Source organism: Tympanuchus pallidicinctus, unplaced genomic scaffold (genome assembly GCF_026119805.1).
Source record: "Tympanuchus pallidicinctus isolate F22 unplaced genomic scaffold, pur_lepc_1.0 scaffold8, whole genome shotgun sequence".
In the NCBI taxonomy this organism is placed as follows: Eukaryota; Metazoa; Chordata; class Aves; order Galliformes; family Phasianidae; genus Tympanuchus; species Tympanuchus pallidicinctus.
In genome coordinates this window covers 51,969,538-51,990,068 of record NW_026294802.1, presented here as the reverse complement: position 1 = coordinate 51,990,068, position 20,531 = coordinate 51,969,538, and the positions used below count along the sequence as shown (strand labels likewise).

At 47.7% G+C, this 20,531-nt stretch overlaps 1 protein-coding gene across 10 annotated transcripts in view; it reads left to right on the top strand.

Moving 5' to 3' along the window:
- The window catches only part of RAPGEF1 (Rap guanine nucleotide exchange factor 1), a 76,473-nt gene that overhangs the window by 44,168 nt on the left and 11,774 nt on the right, over nt 1-20,531 (top strand). For 5 of the 10 annotated variants that reach the window (XM_052669348.1, XM_052669349.1, XM_052669347.1 and 2 more), the window contains 6 exons: nt 5,490-5,692; nt 7,596-7,754; nt 15,932-16,213; nt 17,300-17,392; nt 18,968-19,056; nt 20,347-20,458. In XM_052669348.1, the coding sequence (XP_052525308.1) occupies nt 5,490-5,692; nt 7,596-7,754; nt 15,932-16,213; nt 17,300-17,392; nt 18,968-19,056; nt 20,347-20,458 (938 nt within the window). The remainder of the gene's footprint in view (nt 1-5,489; nt 5,693-7,595; nt 7,755-15,931; nt 16,214-17,299; nt 17,393-18,967; nt 19,057-20,346; nt 20,459-20,531) is intronic. The other 5 variants (XM_052669352.1, XM_052669356.1, XM_052669354.1 and 2 more) reach the window with 5 other exon arrangements.

The window sequence follows — 20,531 nt, the reverse complement described above, 5'->3', positions numbered from 1 at the left end:
GTGAGCAGCGTTGAGCTGTATGGCTTGCAGCTCAAGTGAAGAGCTGATTTGAAGGTTATGAGTTGACCTTCTGACTCACTGCCACAATTAATAGAGCTTTCACTGGGAAAAGGTGTGAGATTGGTGTCTTGTGCAGGGGGATCTGTGCTCTGTCCATGCCTGTGTAGTTTTCTATGCTAGACACTTTTTTTTTTAAGTGCATTGACAGAAATCATCTCCTCTATGCCTCAGTGATGCCTCCAGGTCTGTAACCCTCCCGGATTTTAATCAGGTTGCCTGAAAATGAAGGTCAGGTTATAGTAGTCTCATTCAGCATTCCCACACACTGAAAATCACTTGTCCCTCTCTGGTAAGCAAACATTAAAATATACTGAAAGCAACCAAAAAGGTGCTCAGATGCTGATTTGCAGATGGCAGAACGGAAATAAATGCTGGCATCTGCATTGGTTTGGTTTTTATGGCTCCTGCTGTTCAAAATACTGGGATTCAGTGTAAATTGCAAGGGAATGAGATACAGCAAGGAGTTTCTGTAGGGTCAGGATCCTGTGAGCTCTGCATCTGAATGATGAGGACTGGATACAGGTGATGTTAAGCCCTGCAGTCTGGAGTGGGTGTGAGGAAATGAACTTGTGTACTTGCAAACAGCTTTAGTGGGAGTGGTGCTGGGATAGGCCCTGGGTAGGAGACAGTGTGATGGTTGAAGGAGAGACCTAGGATATTTACTTCTCTCTTTAAACCCCGTCTCTTTGTTTCCTCTTGCTATATGAGAAGTCAAGCAATTACTTAAAAAGTTTTAGATGCCAGCTTCTCTTTTGTTGTCCATGCACACTTCTAACCCAAGTGGCAAAGCCCTGTAGTGAGCTTTCTTTGATGTTAGAATAGAGTTAGCTGTCATCTGGCACTATCAGAAGATGTCAGAGGATTGATCAGATTGCATTGTTAGGAATGGGAGAACGTGTTACCTGATGTGTTGATGGCTCCACGGGTTTGATTAAACATCCTTGCTGCAAAGCCTGCAGTACAGTACTTGGGCTCATACCTGGCTGCTGCAAATTTGTAATGGCTTTTTTCTGACACTAAGAACTTGTTTCATATGCTTTACTCCGCAGTGTATCACACCAGAGATCTGTGGTTGTTAGTTTTCCTTTTGTTTTCGACACAAAAAGGGCAGTGAAACACTGTGGTAGTGCCCAGGATTTTTTGGCCCAGGGACTGACATGTGTAGACCCTCATGTGTAATCTGAAGATGAGGCAGAGCTGCTTCCACAGCCCCAGCACACTTCTGAGACCCTGAAGAGATGCATGAATGTATTAGAAAGATCCAGAGCTGTTGCAGAGATGACTTGGTTGTAGTGCCTTTGTTGTGGGTCATCTTTTGGTAGCTGTCAGGAAATGTTGCAGCTGATACTTTGGTCTTTCATAAATAATATATAGTGAATCCTCCTTGAGTTAACCGTGTGTTTTGCTCTGATCTGTGCTCAGAGGGACCTCCAAGAGTTGACGTCTCTATAATTTAAACAGGGGAGTGATAAACCTTTTAAATGGGCGTGAGTTACTGTTGTTCTACTGTGCTAAGGGCAAATTACTCCAGACATCTGCTTGAGCACGAGCATCGTACTCCTGCTGTACAAGACATGGGCAGGGATCAGCTTCTGCCATGAAGAGCCTGAAGTCAGAAATAGCAAGATCCTGCCCCCAGCCAGCTTGCAGACCGTGGTGAGGCACTTACTTACGTTTCCTTCCCTGTCAGTGGGAACAAAATGCAGCCTGGTGCCCTGTAAGCAGCCAGTATTCAACTGCAGGAACCACGCTGAGGGCAGTCAGGGCTTAGCCAGCGTATAATGGGAGCTCTTTGAAAAACAGCTCTCCTCCCAGAGGTGACAGCAAAGACTGGCTTGTTCGACCTTGTCTTCTCCAGTGAGTTGACGTGTGGTGCAGCTGGAGAATTTCCGTTACTTTGACCCTTGTCTGTGCGCGTGAATCCAGCGCTGTTGTGTGGGGCTCAGCACCAGCAGTTTGGCTCAGACCTGTGATGGCTTTTCTTCATCAGAGACTACTGTGCCTTACTGGTATTGCAGATACACCTTGTTGCTGATAACGTGCCAAGAATCCCTCGCAGACCCCAGGAACGGCTGGTCTGAGGCTGCAGGGCTCCCACAGCACTGCTGGCCGACTCCTGCTGCAGCGTGAGCAGCACCTGCGATTTTCATCACGTGGGCAGAGCTGATGTGTGCTAGAAATCCCTGAGCAGCTTCAGCTCCTTCAGAAATGACAGCCACAGCGCTGCGAGTAGATTGCAGGGAAGGTGTTCCTTGCCGCAGACAGAGATTTTTTTATTTATTTTTTATTCTTTTCACTCCCTCCTTTCAAGTACTTTCTGCCTTGGTTCAGAGCTGACCTAAGCTGCGCATGGTGCCGTGGTGGGAGAGGTTCTGTCTCACTCCTCCCTTCTCTCCCGAGGTGCTGTTTAGACACTGTCACCCCACCCCAGCTGCTCACGGTGGAGGCTGCAGCCCCCATCCCTCCCTCTTTGCAGAATTGCTGCAGGGCATGCGGCCTGATCTGAGCTGGTGATGTAATTTCCCATCTGCTTTTTAAATTTCTGCCTCATCTGAAACCACAGCAGGGAGTGGGGGGGGAGAGGAGAGCCTTCGCAAACAGCCATCTCAGGAGTGGTCCTGCTGCCTTCCTCTCCTGCTGGAGATTGGCAGCATTTTATTGGTGCCTATTTAATTTGTGCTCTGCAATCTCTGCTGCTGAGCCAGGTTGGTATTTCACCATCCCAGCTGGTTTTTGCTTCACCTAAAAACAGGTGAAGACAGAGTAGAGGCAGAGACACACTCCACAGCCCTGGACTAGTTGTAACAAGCGAGGCACGGGAGCTGCCATGCAGCGGGATGCATTAGCCTCATAAAGTGCAGAGATAAAAGAGCTCTTCATTATTCCCTTCCAGATTGAGTTAAGGCTCTCAACAGCATTCAGGCTCACTACCTTGAGTTGCAGTAATTCAGTTTTACGCAGACATCTAATGTGCTGTGCTTTTCACCAACACTTCCCGAGTCTGTCGTGCCAAACAAACTTCTGAACCCAGCAACTCCCAGCTATTGATCCTGAGATGTCTTCAGATCTGAGCAGTAAGTGCAGCACAGATTTTGTAGATAACTGTGCATGAAGGCTTGGTCTGTATCTAGCAGTGTCAGCTGTGTTATAGCAGCGCTGCCAAGCCAGAATTCTTGGCTTTTGTCCTAATAAGTTGATGAGCTCTAAAAATGTGATCTTTTCCCTCGAGCTCTTGTCCTCCATGCTTCTCCAAGGACCTGTATCCTTAGTTCACTTTTGCCACTAGGGAAATATATTTCCTAAGATGTGTGCAGAACTTATCCTGCAAAGCAGCTGTGTGATACTAAGACATTTTTCAGGGCACAAGTATTAATGGGAATACTGGAGTCAACTGCAGATGCTTTAGTGTTTTAGTAATTCTGTATTATATGCACCAATACACCTTCAGAAAGGAAAGAAGAGAATATTGGCAAAGCATCTTTTCACTGCTAGGTCTTAGAATTCATGTGATGCTATGTGAAAGTGGAGTAAGCTTGGACTTGGCTTATGTGTAAGTGCTCATACAAGCAAGAGAGCAGACATCAGCACACACTGAGATGTGTGCGCGCAGTTGGAGTTCTGCCTTCAAAAAGGAAGGGGTTGAGCACCAGGGATGGTGCCTGACATCTCTGTGTGGTGCTGGGGAGCCAGGGGGAGACTGGGGGAGGAAAAGGAGCTGGGCTGGTGTAGCTGAAGGTCAGGAGTGCAGCAGCTTTGTCAGAGCTCTGCAGTGCTGTGGGACATGGGCAGCTTGTCCTCTGGCAGCACGCTGTGGGGTCATGGGATGGGGACAGCAGGTGTTACCGCTCGGGATCGAAATGTACCAGCTGGGGTTTCCTGAGCTTTTTTCCTTTTTTTATTTGGTTTTCTGGAGGAGGGATGTCATTGGGTGGGAAGGGCCAGCTGCTTCAGCTCCGTTTCTAAGCAAAGTTTAAAGCACTAAAGGAAATGTGTAAAAAGGTGCACATGGCAGGTGCAGAGCGGGTCCTTCCTGCCCGCACGCTGCACGGCTGCATCCTGTTTGCAGTAGGCTGGCCTGCCTGGCAGGTGAACAGAGGGTTTTGCCTTGGAGCTAGTGTGGGAACCAGCTTCACAATGCCCAGATACTGCGCTGTGATGGCTGTATTTACAGCTCTCACTGAAATCATCCATTCATGTCGGCTGTGCAACTGAAATGCTAGCAGGAGCTGAATAATTGCTGCCTAATGACCAGAGTTACAAAGCCTGACAACTGCGTGCTTATCAGGAGGAGGGGATGGATGATCAGAGTAATTTGTATGTGACAGCGTATTTGCAAGTCCCTGGTTAGTTCTATTTATGACATTGAATTACAATTATTGTTCCAGTTCTCAGATCCATAGATGAAAGTTATGTATTTTTCATCTAAATACATTTCTGTCCCTTAATAATCCTGGGGTTTTGTAGTAATCCTTCCATGATGCTGGATCTCCTTCTCCTTCCACACTAAAATGTTAAGCAAATCTTTTGTCAGATCTTCATAGACAGACCTGTGTGGGACTTTTTCAAAGATTTTTGGAGGATATTGTATAGATGCTAAGGTCCATGAAATAAGGCTTCATCCCATTTAATAGTTTTGTCAAACCGAATCTCAGAAATGCTTTTTGAACCAGCTGCATTCATTTGCAAATTTAAAGATGCTAAGATGCCTTGGAAAGGGAGAGAGCTGAGGATGCTGGAATTGAGCTGAGGAAGAAAGAAGTCGTGGTCAATGACTTTTCTAAGAGATCGGTCTGTTGTGCCAGCAGTGGCATAGAAATAGCAGAGAGAGGTGTGCCCAGTGCTGCAGGTAGGTGTTCTCCAATGAATTTCACCAGCTTGCTAGGATGGAGAAAGCACAATCTCTAGAGTGAGAGAGCTTGCAGTTTGCCTCTAGATGGGACACTTACTATAGGCACAGGAGTTACTTGCTATTGAGGTGCAAGACGATTTGTACCTCCTACAAAGCAGACTGCAGTCATTCTTTCTTTTGGTGAGTGTGAGCATTAGCTGCTGGGCAGTGTTCTCTGGATTGCCATGGGCTACATGAGGGAGGGGGCTTGGCCCAAGAATAGGTGAATCGTACTCCTTGGTCACTCTTATGAGACCTCACTGGGTTAAGCAAATCTGTTGCCAAATGTGTTTGTGCACTGTGACGGCTTCCGTTGTGCACTGGCTTGCAGAACAAGACATTCACAAATTCATTTCTGTGAGGTGAACAGCAGCTTACTGTGTGAGTTACTGCAGATACCTTGCTGCTCCTGAATGAGAGCAGCTGAGAGCAGCATGGTCTTACTCCTCTTTCATTTTCAGGGCAGGCGCTCTGCCTGCTCGTGGCAGGATAGCTGCAGCACACGGGCCAGGAGCACTGAGTGTGACTTTTTGTGTTGCAGTGATGGCGTACATGCAGTTTGTAGAGGACTACTCAGAGCCACAGCCATCCATGTTCTACCAGACCCCACAGAACGAGCACATCTACCAGCAGAAGAACAAGCACCTCATGGAGGTCTATGGCTTCAACGACTCCTTTATCAGCTTAGACCCTTCTCAAGATCTGGCACCCCCTCCTGCTCTCCCTCCGAAGCAGCGGCAGCTGGTAAGTGACACCACAGGGCCCTTCCCAGCCCCTCCTGGAGCGGCTCTGTGTTTGCTGCTCCTGTTTCTGACAGGCTGTGGTTGTGGGAGGGGGTCTCACTGATGTTCACGTTGTATTCCTTGCCATCTCGGTAAAGTGGTTTTAGGCATTTTTCATCATCTACTTTGAGTTCTTCTGTTCTTTTCTAACCCTATGTTCAGACTCTTCCCCTAAAAATGAGATTTCATCTTCCACATGGCATAGCTGAATCTGTGCCAGACTAGAGACACATGTAATGTCTGTTACTTTGAAGATTTTGACACACTGGGCAGCATGGTTTTGAAGAAGTTGCTGCTCTGTTGTTCCCAATGTTGTTTTGCAACTGTTGTCAAGGATGCCACTGATAATAACCATTCAAACATAATCACTGCTTTTGTGGCTCAGTCTTTGCCAAAGCCACAGAATTTTGGTACAGCTATTATTTAACTCTTGCATGTTTTCCTTACATTAGTCCATGTATGTGATTCAGGAGTTTACCTGTTTTTCACTGCTACCTGACTTAGATTGGCCATGGCTGTAAGAAAACAGGATGAAATACAGGAGCAGAGCCATGCTCTTGCTGTTAGGATGGCAACTGTCGCAATGCATCCTCATGTTATCTGTGCTAAAATTTGACTGCCCCAGGGTTACTTTTTAATCAAATCAGAGAAGCTACACAGAGGTCTAATTTGGGCATTCAGTAACTACATTCCTGTGGCTCAGATAGGTGTCCTGACAAGATAAAGTAACTGGTGAAGTAAACTGGAGTAAACCGAGTATTATGCAGTTTGTCAATGGAAGCAAAGCATTTCTTTGCTGCCCTTTAATCATTATCTGGGCAGCCAAGATGTCACCATTCTGCCTGTCAGGTATCCTAGTTTTGCAAGCTGATGCTATCAAGGTGTTGCTTGCAGTTCCCCTGAAGCAGAAGTTTCTTAAAATGCAGCCTTGTGCCTCTGCCTTCATCTCCAGTTGGGAAGGTGATCCAAGCAAAGAATGGCTCATTCAGCAATCACTGGAAAAGCCATCAGGTTCTATTGTTCCTCAGCTCCCAGTGCCCTGAGAGATTCTGAAGCAGCAAATCATGGGGACATCAGCTGCTCCAGCAGCAAGGAAGTCTGCTGGATGGACTCCTCTAAAATAATAATTAGGAAGTCCGTTCTTGCAAGCTTCATAGCTTGTATGTGAAATGTTTGTATGTTATGTTCAACAGGACAGAGCTGAGAAAGCCTAGATACAGCTTGGCCTCCCTTGGGCCCTTACCATAGTGGAATTCAGGAGAAATTCCTGATAGTATTTGTTATTTGCAGACTAATCTCTCTCTCCTGTGCAAACGATCTGTCATTTAGAATTGGACTGAAAATTTGCTGAGTGTCCTGTTAAGCAATATCCCAGCAGCACCTGTGAAGCCCTGCAGGCCACACTATGCAGTCTCAAGTTTCCAATCTGCGGATGGGCCAAAAAAACAAGACCACAAAAAACTGCTAATCTGCAGGAGCCAGCTGCTGCCCAGCTGAAAGGGGCAGCTCCTTGGTGGGCAGCTGCTCCTGCCCATACCTGCTCCTGTGGGCATCTGCCCCTGGTGCCATGGAGAAGGGCAGTGAGGAGCATCATGCTTCCCCCTGGCACAGCTGTCTTGGGCTGTTTATTTTTAAGGGATTTGTGAAACAAAGAAGATTTGAGCTGTGATTTTTGACACACCCCTTGGGCTCAGGAAAGGCACGTTGCTGTGTCTGGCTCTGATGAACTGTATGAATAGCTGTTTGCTTAACAAGTCATTATATGCGTTGTTTTACAGTTAGCGTTTCTTACCCTTTATTCATAGCCTTTTCTGTGCTTTCTTTCTTTGTTTCTCCTGTCTCTTGCTTTCTCCCCCTCTGTTCAGCAGGCCTCCTATGCTGCCTCTTCTTTCCCTTCTGTCTCCTACTGTGTCCAGCAAACTAAAGTGCCCTTCACCCCCGAGGACACCGGTGCCGCTCAGGGCCTCACTATGTCAGTCTCTAACTCCTTTCTCAACCGGCACAGCTCCTTTCCTGTGCATTCGGTGAGTTGCTCTCCGTGCTTCTGTAACCTGTGTGTGTGTTTGTGCTGGTGATGAAATGCTCATCTGCAAGCCCTGTGCTAATGCTGCCAGTTCTGGGTGAGGTTCTACGGTGGGGGAGGGAGGGTTGAACTCGACTGTTGTAAGGCAGGTGATGAAAGCGGGGTGCAAATCTTGCTAACTGAAATACAGGGAAAATGTGGTTTTTGTGTCTGTGTTGGGGCTGGGAGGAGATCTGGCCTGGGTGCTCAGGCACTCTGCTTTGACCTGCTCACCCCCAGGCTGCCGGTGGCACTGCACAGCCTTTTTGTTCTGCTGCATAACGCCAGCCATGCGAATGCGCCTATTAAGTACTGCTGTGTGAGCCTGGCCTTCGGAGGAATAACGAGATGCCATCCTTGAAATAGATGCATTTAGCCAAATGCATGGAACAGTGGATATGGCTCCTTAATTTTTTTTTCCTAGAAAATGGCCTCTGACACATCATTCATGTCATATTTGCTTGTCTGCATCTCTTTGCATCTCCGTGGTCCCAAACAAGCTCAGATCTCTGAGTTGCACTGATGAGCAGTCAGAACCACAGGAGGAGCTGAAAATTATGTAAATTGAAATAAGAATAATCTTACAGCGCTGCCTAAATGTATGATCAGCTGCTTAAATTAAATGGTAGCAACAACAGAGTGTTAATGTAATGAAATTAAATCTAACCATGGAATTCCAGTGGCTCAACAGTGTGGGAAGTGTTTGCATGTAGAACTGTCTGGTTGTGTTCTGATTGCCTGCATAATGATAGCTGAGAACAGACTTTTTTAACAGCAACGTGGATGTTTTGTAAATTACACTGATTTTGGAGAAGATGTTATCAGGCAAGAGCAGGGAAAACTCAGAAGTGCTTTAGTTTAATACTGAATATTTGAAAACTATCCTCCCACTCCGTCACTGCATTTCAACATTTACTCATTCTCTAAAAATGACAGTGAAGCTGAGTGCTGGGCCTGAAGAAGGAAGTATTCAGGGACGAGTGTGTTAATTCACATGCAGTGAATGAAAGCTGCTGGCTTCCTTTGGTGTGAGGGGGAGCAGTGTGGCATAACCTTGGGAGCAGGGAAGCTGAGGTGTTGGGAAGGTGAAGGATGGTGCTTGCATGAGTGTGTGGAAAAAACAGTTCTAAGATTTGAACTAAGGCAAAAGTTCTTAACTGTGCAGTTCTCCGTTACACAGAACTGTAATCCAGATAAAAGCGTGTCACTGGTTTTGTTTTAATTGAGAGGCTATAAATATGATACTGTAACGTTCTAAAAATACCTGGGCACTTCCACTTTTAGAAGTGTCCTGATTTAAGTGGTTACTGCATACTTAACCATTCTGAACTGTTCTGATCTTGATTCAGACTACGTTATTCTGAATATATTATTTGATGAAATGCTACAATCACGTTAGAAAATCCTTACTCACTTCTGCAAGGATTTGGTGAAGGCAAGATGAATGGTTGAAGTATGAGTTGGGCAGTGCTGTCAGGTGCACAAAGAAAGTAAACTGAATTAAAAATGATGACTTAGTTAATTAATGCCTTCAAATAATGGTAGTCTCGTGGTCGTGACAGGCAGAAATGCTATTTTCACTTGACAGCATCTCTTTGTCTGTGAGCTGCAAAATACCAATGTCCTTACATATTTCATAGCTGACCCATGTAATACTATAACCGTGGTTTATCCCGTTTTCCCCATCCCTAATGAGACAGCAATGTGAAACAGCTGTTAAGGCTTGGATCCCTCCCAGGGTGACACCCTGCGTTCTGCACTCAGCCGGACCAGAACCCTTCCTGCATTCTGCTCCTGGGCATTGCCTGTAATGATTGTTTCATGCAAAGGCTGCTGTGATCTGCACTGCACTCCTGTCATTCTCATGTCTTCATTTTCCCCACTCTCGAGTGAGTGCTGATGGTGAGCAGTGGATGTGGTAAGAGCTGAGCATCAGCTATCCACTGCTCCCAGCAGTGGGGGTGGTGCCAGAGCACATCTTTCCCTAACAGCCAGATCAGGATCTGCCTTCCTGCATACCCAGATCATCAGTGGAGATGGACAGCAGGGGCAGCCCACTAGATCTGTGTCAGTCTGTTCACGTGAAGGCAGCAGGAAGGCTTGAGCCTATGGCAGGGTTTGCATGTTAGCCCCCTGTGCCTGTGCACAAAGGGCTAGCTCCTTTCTGTTGCTTCACAGGGCTTAAAACCATCGTTTTCAGACAGGGTTCTTTACCTTTAATTTGTAATTTATGAATTTATTTTCCAGAATCCTGACTTGTTTTTCTCTCCCATCAGAGCTGCAGCCACTGCTGCAGTCCAGGAGCCACCACTGTTCTGTCTGCCCACTGATCATTCTTTTCCCTTCGTTGTGGGAAACTGTCTCACAGGTAATAGCTTGTATTGGATTGAGGCAGGTCCTGAGCGACTGGATCAGACCCTGTCGGTTTGCCAGGTTGGGTCCGGCATTCGTCAGCTCTGATTCACATCTGGCTTCTGTGGCAGCAAGGCTCACATTCATAGCATGGGCTGCTACTGTAAGGACATCCAGCATCGTCTTCCCCACTGTTACACCATCAAATCTTGCATTGCTGGGACAACTGGGTTGTACCAGGAGCATTGTAGGGATTTCCACCTTCCCACCTCTTCTGAAAGCAACTTTATTTTGTTGGACAGTGGGGAAAGAGGTGCAGCAGGGAAGCATCCACCTTGGTAACTGTCTGCAGTAGTTTCTCTACAGCAGATCACCTCCCTCCCTTCTCAGCTCCTTGTGCTGTTGACTGGAGGTGGCTGGGCAGATGTCCCAGAGGCAGGAATCAAATCTCCTGGCTTCCTGGCAGCAGGGAACTGCACTGACAGAAAAAATCAGTCAGGAACTGAGATATTTTGCTATCTCTCCACGTTTTCCACCAAAGACTGCAGAAAGGCTTTCATTCACTTACAGCAAGGAAGTTTTCTTTGCTGAAACAAGGGGTGTACTTGTTCATCTGAAGCATGAAACCACCACCAGTGGAAAACTGGCTGTATTTCCACTGTGGAGAAACATCTTACCTTTCTCAAAATGCTGTTTTGTCTTTTGTTTTCCTTTATATTAAGAACCATTTCCAGTAAACTTCTGGGGAGCCGAATTGGCCACCCAGTTCCAACAGAAGGTGCAAGTGATTTCCTTATGAAAACTCTTAATTCAACACTTCTGCTTTTACTTGTTCCCGCATATCTTCATCAGATTGAGAAAATGCACAGAAAATTCACAGCAACTGCTTTTCTTCTTTGTGTGTGCATTAAAGCCTGCTCAAGAAGAGGTGGGTCAGATAAGTGCTTAAAGATGCTCGCCATTCAGACATGTGCTCTGCGTGTTTTCCCTGCCTTGCTTCTGTTTGTAGCTCCGTTCCATTTGCTGCCCAGACTGAAGCTCCAGTCTTCACCAGGAGCTGAGTTATTTTGGCTCATTTATTGGTTTGATGGTGGGAGCCATTATGAAATCAGGACCATGAGAACACAGTATGTTTATTCCTTTCTGTCCCAAGCAGGATTTGGCTCCTTAGTTTGGAGTAAAGAGAAGGAGAAAACAAGCTTTGCATCCATGTAACCAGCTCTTGAGCGTTAAGCATTGTTTTGCCTTTCCTGTTTCGTTTTCCTCCTGCATTTCTGTTTGTTCCCACTGCAGGTTGATGTGGGATAATAGTGCTGTTGTGTGCTGACATCACCTAATCCTGCTTGTGAAAGTCACTTCCCCCTGTGGTTTATGTTTATTTTACACTACCTGTCCCTGTGGAGGCCTGTGGAAGCAGTCCCCTGGGGGGACTAGGCCATATATCACAGTTTCTGTATGGCTTTTTAGGAGCCTTGCCTTCATCTCCATGCTCTGCCTTTGCAAGATCTGACTGCTAGATATGGTGGTATTGCTTACAAGGTAAACAGGAGCTGAAGCTGTAGTTGTGATCAGATTGAGTTCTGATAGTTTCAGGAGAGATGCACGATAGCACGATCAGCAAGTTTTGCCAATGTTTTCATTCCCCCCACCCATTTTCACTGCATTCCAGTTAATTAGAAATTTGGATTTTGTATTTTCTCATACAGAAGCCAGGAGAGCCTTTCCCAAGGGAACAGAAAACCTCATCCATCCATCTGCTGTGCTGACCATTCTTTAAAAATAGCAAGATCAGCCGTGTGACCAGGTCAGAGGCTGTGCTGAGAAGCATTCAAGCAGGAGGAGTTGCTGCCTTTCCTGTGGCAGCGCTTGAAGCCGTTCTTTTGGCAGCTTGTGTTTCCACCCATTCATTGTAGGAGCACTTCCTTCCTCATTAGCAAAAGTACCTGGAAGCCCAGAATTGTGTCATGAGATAGGAAGTGTTTTCCAATGGTTGTCTGTGTAATTATATTCTTAGGGTGTAGCTTTATACAGTGCCCAGTATTTGTGCACATAGTTCTCTCCTGTTAGAATTTGGGCACTCAGTTCTGGCGCGCTGCCCACGTCTCTCTTAATAGCATTAGCAGAGGAAACCTAAAAGGTTGATCTCTTCCTCTGATAGCTTCTTGTTTTGGGAGTCGGGTGCTCTATCTGATCTGGGAGTGTCTGGCAGGATCGCAGTTAATTTGGCAGAAGTCAGTGGGGTGACAGAGAAGGCTCTGCTTAAAAGGTAAGAACTGTGGCTGCTGGTGCTTCAGATGCTCTGACAACCGTTTGATTGAGTTCAGCTCTGAATTTAGGATGCAGATTGCTGTTACAATCAGCAGCTGCCTATGAACACCCTTTCTCCCTGATCCCAGTGCCGAGTGGATGTTGAGTAAGGTTTCTGTTAGAGTGTTTATCTCCTGCCATCTAACCCAAATAAACGTTCCTAACGTCATTGACCTTTGGGGCATCCTGTAACGCCCCTCTTAATGATGGAAGGCTGTTCTGAAACAAACAATCAAAGGCAGCAAATTGAAGATGTTGAAAGATGCCATCTCTGGAAGGGCTGTGTGTGCCACGCTGCTTTCAGTGCATGTAAACTGTCAGGTCTGGACAGGCTGCCTTCCTGCTGCTCCCAGGAGATTGCTCTGAACTCAGAGCGCTCCTTGTGGAAATGCTTCCCAAGTGATGGAGCTTTATCTAAATCTGCTTCAGTGGGGAGAGGGGAGGGATCTCTCCCTGCTCTCTCTTCTTCCCTGTGCTGGCCATTTGCTGTCGCAGGTCAGAATCCCTCATGACGGGAGACTTAACAGCAGTTGGAAAGAGGAAAATGTCTTTTCTCAAGGGGTCTGGTTGCTTTCTAGCTTCTCAAAGACTATTTTGAAGTTCTTCGCTGAAAGCAAAGTCATGGAGTTGGAGGTCGTGCAGCCATAGCTGAGGCCTTGCTGACCCTGCAAAAAAACAGAGAAAAAACAAGCACTGATTTGCTTCTAAGATAAACTGTTGCCTCTGATTTTGTGGAGGGCAGAGGACTGGTTTCATTCCAACAGTTGTCTTGAATGGACTCTCCCCTCCCAAAATAAGCCTGGCTTTTATGGGATGATAGGGCTTCTCAGGGCGGTGCACCTCCCAGACCCCATGGCAGCAATTCCTGCTGCAGCTGCTGGCTGGGCTGGGCTGGGTGGGCACAGCAGGAATGGTGCCATATGGACCTCATCTCCACCGCAGGGTGTTTTTCCACTTTCAAAGTATGCTGCATTCTTGGCTCTTGTCCCAGCATGGCTGCATAGCTGGAATTCCTGGGCTGCTTGAGCAGGAGGAAGGAGGGGTCTTCCTGGCTGCTTTCTGCGACATGCAAACAGTACTGAGAGACTGGAAGTTGAGAACAGCTTGGCTAATCAATGCCAGCACACCGAAGGCTTTTCTGTGCTGTTCCCTTCGTTTAGCAGCGAGCTGAGAGCATGCCTGCATCATTTAATGATTGTTTGTGGGTCACACTGGGTCTCATCGCTGGGGCAGCAGATTGCTGAGCAAGTTCTCGAGAGCCATTGCAGTGTGTTGGTGGGAGATGCACGTGCTCCATCCACTTTGCTCCTGTTCTTTTTCTGAGGGGTGAGCCTGGGACTTGGGGCATTAGTTGGCATGTTAGCGCCAGTGAGATCATGAAATACCAGGGAGACAGGGCAGGCATAATGAATCTGCTGAGCCAAGATGATGTCATGAGCCCAGAGTCTTACCAGGGATTTAGTGTTTTGTGCCATGCAAGTGAAAATGAATAAATGTAGAGCATTTATCCAGGCAGAAAGTAAATACAGAGATTAGACTTGTCATTGTTACTGAGGCAGCTCCAAAAGCAGACGATGTCCCTGGAGCCAGGGCTACTCAGCCATGAAGAAATGGGCAGGAAGAGAGAGGAGCCTGCCCTAGCACCCGTCTCCTTTTAGCCACAGGCATGTGGTAGGGATTTGCATTTTGATTATTCTTCAGTAGTCTTTTAAGCTCTCTTTCCAAAGCATCTCCCTCTGCTCCTCTGTATTATGGCTGTGAGTTGCATTGGGTGCACAGGGAGCGCTGCCAGAGCTGCAGCACGACGGAGGGGAGCTGGAGGATTGAGCTGGTAGAAGGTAAAGTCTGGCCTCTGACCTTTGTTTCCTTTCCTGCTTGTAGTGGAGAAACTTCTGTTCCCAGGCTAGGAGCCTGAGGCGATTCTCAGTTCAGATTTTTAAGCTTATATATTGTAGAGAAGGGAGAAAAATACCACCTCCAAGCTGGGTGTTGCTGCAGGGTGCAGGTGATGGACTGAGCTTTGGTTCTTATCAATTTAATTCATTTCTCCTGAATTTTCCAATTCATCCTTTTGTTTCCCTTTCTTCCTTTACTCTGTCACTTCTCAGCAAGCTGAGCTGCTTGGGAGCTGTGTAGTGCAAGAGGTTTTTCACTCAGAGGGTGGTGAGGCACTGGAACAGGCTGCCCAAGGAGGCTGTGGATGCCCCATCCCTGCAGGCATTCAAGGCCAGGCTGGATGTGGCTCTGGGCAGCCTGGGCTGCTGGTTGGCGATTGTGCACATAGCAGGGGGGTTGGAACTGGATGAGCATTGTGGTCCTTTTCAACTCAGGCCATTCTGTGATTCTCTGATTCTGTGATATTGCTCCAAGCAACCACCACAGCTCCACAGCTGTATTTCAGCCTGGGTTTGGGATGACACGGTTATTCCTTAGTCCACAGGGCTACAATTCAGATCTCACTAGTGACCGAGCTCTACAAGCTGTAAGATAAACTCTCCTCCAGCAGGTTTAGCATTGTTGTCTTTTCATTATTTATTTTTCTGGTGGGTGTCAGCTGTGTTCTGTTCTTGTTTTGTAGTCCCCCTGATGGCACATCTTACCAGCACCAGATGTTAAAAGGCAGAGGATTGCTCGTGTTTTTCTTGGCGCAGCATACTCCCACTGCACCCTGCTTAATATTATCAGAACAGTAATCTGATGATTAGGAGAGATGGTGAAATGAAGCTTTATGTAGATGATCTCCTTTCATCTCTTCAGCTGACTCTTGGAGGCACTGCATTAAAGGATTGGTTTGATAAGGAATTCAGGGCTCCTGAGGGCAATTATCATTTTTACTCCCAGTATTTCTCAGATGGAAAGGAGTGAAAGCATCTACTGCTGTAATCTCCTTTATCCTTCAGCGTTGCTCTGAAGGCACAATCCAGTCACCCCTCACTGTGAACTGTGTATTCTGGAGCGGTCTTGACACAGTAGCTGTTAAATTACAGGGCTGGAGCAAACGGCATCTTAAATTGGGATCCAGTGGAAAATCCCAGCAAAGCAGAAAGCCCTCAGAGTGCTTTTCCCTGCTGAGATGCTTCCAGCACACTCACAGCCGTGGTTTCTGTATACCTTCGCATCCCTTCAGCCAGTCTGGTGCTGTCCAGGTGTGCTCTGCTGCTCACTGCTGCAGCACCCGGTGTCCCTCCGTGCTGAGCACCCCATTGCCACCATCCATCCTGCCCTGGGCTGCTGTTTGTGGAAGGGCTCACCTCACCATCAAACTTGCCCGCCCAGGTAACAATTCCTGCTCTAACACGTGGAGGAGAAAATAAGGTTGCCTCTGTTCAGGGCTGCCTGTGGGCACAGAGGTGCCTTTGTTAGCATTACCTTGTGCTGTCACTGCTAAGCTGCCGCTGATCTAATCACTTTTTCTCTTGTCTGTCTCCTTCCTTTTCCCATCTTCTTTGTTTTTGTGTTGTGCATCTCTGCGTCCCGTAGTACAAGTCTGTGTTTAGGTCCTACTCGCAGGACTTTGTGCCTCACAACCAAGTCTCCGTACCTCCTTTCCTGTCTTCTACCTCCTCCTCCTGCTCCACCGCACCCTTTCCGCCCGTCCACCCGTCTCCGAGCTCTGACCTCGCAGTGCCAGCCACGGCCAGCCCGTCTCCCAGCACTGGGGATGTGCCAAACTCCTCTTCGCAGGAGAGCAGCTTTAACGGGAGTGCTCCTGTCTGCCTTCCTTCTGAAACCTCTCTCACTGATTCTCTGCAGACGCCTTCGGTGAGACTATCCAAAGAGGTGATCGTGTGCACCTTAACGCAAGGCCGGGCTTGTTTTTGTTTTAAAGGAATGTCACTTGTGTTAATACTTGTGATTTGGTTTCCAAACTTGCGTGTGAATGCAGAGAGAGTTTTCTGTACAAAAACGATGGCTGTAAATCTGAGCAACCCCACAGGTTTGAGAGGTTGGAAACATAAAATGTCAAATGCTGGTGAAGGGGAGAGGAAGAGAAGTTGCTATAGCTTCCTGCAATTGTGATACAAATCAGAGGAATGTAAAGGAGTGCTTGGCGAGGTTGGCTCCCAGCAGTGCTTCACATCCTGCAGGAGCTGCATCTCTGCTCCCTGAGTCCCTGGTGAGCCCCAGGAGCAGTGACTTAGCTCAGCTCCGCACTCTCCTTACATAAGCCACTACTTTCTGTGGGCTTCTGCTGTCCCCAGCTGCCAGCACTGCTGGCACTCAGTGCAAAGTGTAACGCAGTGCTGGAGTTGGGCTGAAAGCTGATTCCTCAGTTCAAGGTCCCTGGTTGGTTTAGCAGGCCAGTAGGCAGGGTACTTCTTTAAGCACCTCATTTACAAGGCGATTTCTCATCTGTGTGGTTGATGGGATCAGAACCTCAACTCTGCCTCTTCACAGTACTGAGAAGAGGGACGTACACCACAGAAATCACTTTTTCACCTTTTAGACCTGACCTTGCTGTTGCATCTTTGTTGTTTTGAGTCCTTGTAAGCACCCAGCAGCCCTCAAGTCTGGCTCAGCCTGGCTGCTCAGGGCTGGCAGCGGCACAATGGCGCTTGTGCTCAGGCTCTGAACGCTTAACAGCTGCACGCTGGATGTCCTCATGTGCACTGTGCACCTGCACGGCTCCCATAGCAGCTCTCGCTACGCAGTGCCTGCTGCTGTCCTGCTGCAGCTCAGGGCCTTCAGGACAGTCCTTGAGAACTCCGGTCTGGTCACCTCTGGGAACGTGCAGCTGGAGGACGGGCTGCCACCTCGGTGATGGCACCGCAGGGCGCAAGTGCTTGCTACCAGCCAACGCTGCCCAGGGGCACCGTCACGTATTTCCTTTCATCCTGTCTCCCCTAGAGTGACAACGCCAGTGAGGAGGCTGGTGAGGGTGAATACGTCAATCTGTATTCCTCTGGCCAGAGCAACGGGGAACTCCCTCATGCTGGAGGAGTAAGTAACCGGGAGAGGCCACGCTCTGGGAAGGGGCTGCCTGGTGCATGCTGAGCTCACACTGTGGCCCGGCCCCTGCACACCCCGGGGTGCCCGGTCCCCTTGCTGGTGGTCCCTTCGCTTGCCCTCTCCTGGCTTGCAGGCTTCAGTGGCCTCCTGTTCTGATGCTGAGAGTCCCGGCAGGATGGAGGGATGGCTTTGCCTTCCTCTGTGGCCCATTTGTGCTTTGCTGTTTGTTTGGAGCTGCTTGCGTAAGGTTCCCTTTTGGAGAGCTGCACTCTGACCAGCACGGTCTTCTGTCTGTGTTTACTCTTATAATCGCTTTGGCTTTCCTATTTCAATAAATAAAGCCTTGTGCTCCCCTTTTTTAATTCTTATTTTTCCTTCCCCACTTGGGTACGAAATGATCGATCAACAGCACCGTAACCACGCACTGCTTCTTCCTTCCCTCCAGCCTCCTGTCTGAGCTGTTGCCTTGAGATGGGACATATCCCATGGCAGGGAGGTGCCACCTTCCTGCTGTGTCACTCTGAGCTCTGTGCTGCTCCCTTTGCCAACCCTCACCTAGAGCAGCCCATCTGCAGGATGTTTCCAAAACCTTTATCCCTGCTGGCATTAAATATCCCAGGAGACAGTGCTCCCATCATTCCCCTTCATGAGGACAGCCCCAGCCCTCTGGGCAATCACTAACTGATTCTTAACTTGGAAGCAAAGGACTTTACAGATAGATGCAGCCTGGAGAAATTCCACAGGCGCTGACAAATCTCAGCTCCCCGGTGCACCTTCCCCACCAAAGCTGGGCAGGTTTAGAGGTGCTTTCAGTCCTGTCAGTTCAGTAGATGGAATGTCCAAGGTTCGCTTTGCATGACGTTCAATAATTCTGAACTCCAGCACTGTTAGATTAATATCCCCATTTGCCATTCGTGGCTGTTTCTCTCTTTAATAAACGGCTAATTTAAAGTGCTGCAACTCTATTTTCTCCGAGCTGTCCACCTGCTGTTCCATGCTGTGTTCGGGTGGTTCTGCTTGTTTGCATTAGCCTCATTTCCACAGCCATGAATTGTGAAGTGGAAGCGTTCCATCATTGTGTGAGCTCTTCTGATGGAGGAGAAGGGAGTAGGAAAGGCACTTTGCATCCCCCCCTCCCCAAGGCAGTCTGGTCTTTTGGGGGCTGTAACTGAGAGGGGAACTGAAACTGGAGAGCTTGGAGCTGGCTGTGTCCATTCTGATTAAAGCAGAAGGCAAGTGTATTTCAACAGTAAGGGCTGGAAAAAAAAAAGCAATGAGAGAGTTAAAATTCAAGACAACAGCTGACTTGTGTTGTAACTTTCAGCATCATTTCACAACGTTAAAGGCAAACAATACTAATTGCACTAGTCTCCAGAGATGGTCCCAAATTTCCTATCTAATTAACTTCTGTGTTTTCCTGGCATTTGGCATTAACTTGCATCAATCTTTAACTGCTCTGAAGGAATTTACAGCAAAGAGCCGTTTAGAGGCAGTAAGACTGTAAATGCAGGCTTGGCTGTGGTGCAGGATCCAGGACAAAAATGAAAAACTTCCTTCTCTTTGCAGGAATCTCCCTCTGTCAAAGACGGCCATTCCAAAGACTCCACTTCAAACAGCAGTGCCATGGGGAAGGAAGGCAAAGATGGTGCTGAGAGGTGAGCCTGGCTCCCCTGTTACAGCTGCTTCCCTGCTTGGAGGTGTGCAGAGCACCAGCAATGTTCCTCTCTCCCTTTCCTCTGCTAGGGCTCATTGTGGCTGCCTCTTCTGCCCCCAGCCCTTCAGGTTTTAAGCCTATTCAGTTGGGTTTTTTTGCACAGTGGCAGAGCAGTGGGATCCTACTGCAGAAGGAGGATCAAGGCAAGATGTCATTAGTTAACTCAGCAAGCCAGTAGGGGTTAATGCAGCCTGTGTTTGTCATTGCAAGGCCATCTAATTGGCAGTCCTGTCAGAGACACTGGCTGCTCCCTCCTGCTTCCAGGGAAACGTGAAAAAAGTCTGTGTCACTGCTGGGAAATAGTCTTCAAGAAGGGAATTTCTTCCTTCCTAACCCTGCTAGTTAAAGGCTGGCAGAGGCCCCAGAGCAGGAGTCTTTATATCCCTTCTAATGCTCTTAGCTATCATTTGCCTATGTAAATGAAGAGGTGCAGGCTGTAACAGATGGGCTTCAGTAGGAGTGGAGTGAGTGCTTCCCTGCTGCTCAAGATTGCTCTTCAATTGCATTTCTGAGGCAAAAATAGAGAACAGCATTGTTCTGTGTGTGACAGTCAACTTCCCTCCTCCTATTTTCTGCAGTTGGTTTGAGGGTTTTAATCCCTGCAGTGAAGGAGGCAATACAGCAGTGCTCTGCAAAGCTCAGTGCAGATCGTTGCACCAAATTCTGACCTGTGCCTGGGGAAAGCTGTAAGGGATGTGCACTTTTTTCATTTTCTTATGAATGCAGGCATCGAGAAAGTGCCCAGGTGCAAGAGCACCTGTCTGTGGAGTAATGTGCACCAAAAAAGTGGTCAGGATGCCAGATCTTCCTGCAGAAAGAGTATATGTATGTATATATATATATTTTTTTTTGGTGAGTTCACAGCCCATAGTAGCAGCATTTGGAGCATGTTTAGTCTCTGTACATTTGAGGGAGGGCTTAGATTTGTGTGCACTAATAATCTGGTGAATTAAGGAGATGTGAAAGTGTGTGTATTCATGCAGGGCATGGTAAAATCCTTTGTGCCAGAAATCCAGGCAGGTCCTAAAGGTTGGTTTGTTTTACAAGTGGTGCACAAAGTAACAGAATTACTGCTAGACCTGCAGGCTTGTTTGCAAAAGCTTTACCTCCAGGCCTTCTGTGTGCTAACTGCTACTTAGTGAGGATCTGTTCACTGAGAGCTCAGGTGGACTCAGCACCTCGGTCATCAGATGGACGACGACACTGATGGTTGTTTGCCTGTCTTTTACAGGCAGCAGCAGTCACCAGATGCTTTGGAATCATCACAGCTGGAGGAAGAGGTGGATGAGCTCTCCCTTATCGACCACAGTGAAATTATGGCTAGGTTAACACTGAAGCAAGAGGTGGGCTCCTTCGGGGTGTTGTTCATGTTCTTTGGTTTATATTCTACTGAGAGCTGATTTTCTGAAGGCATGG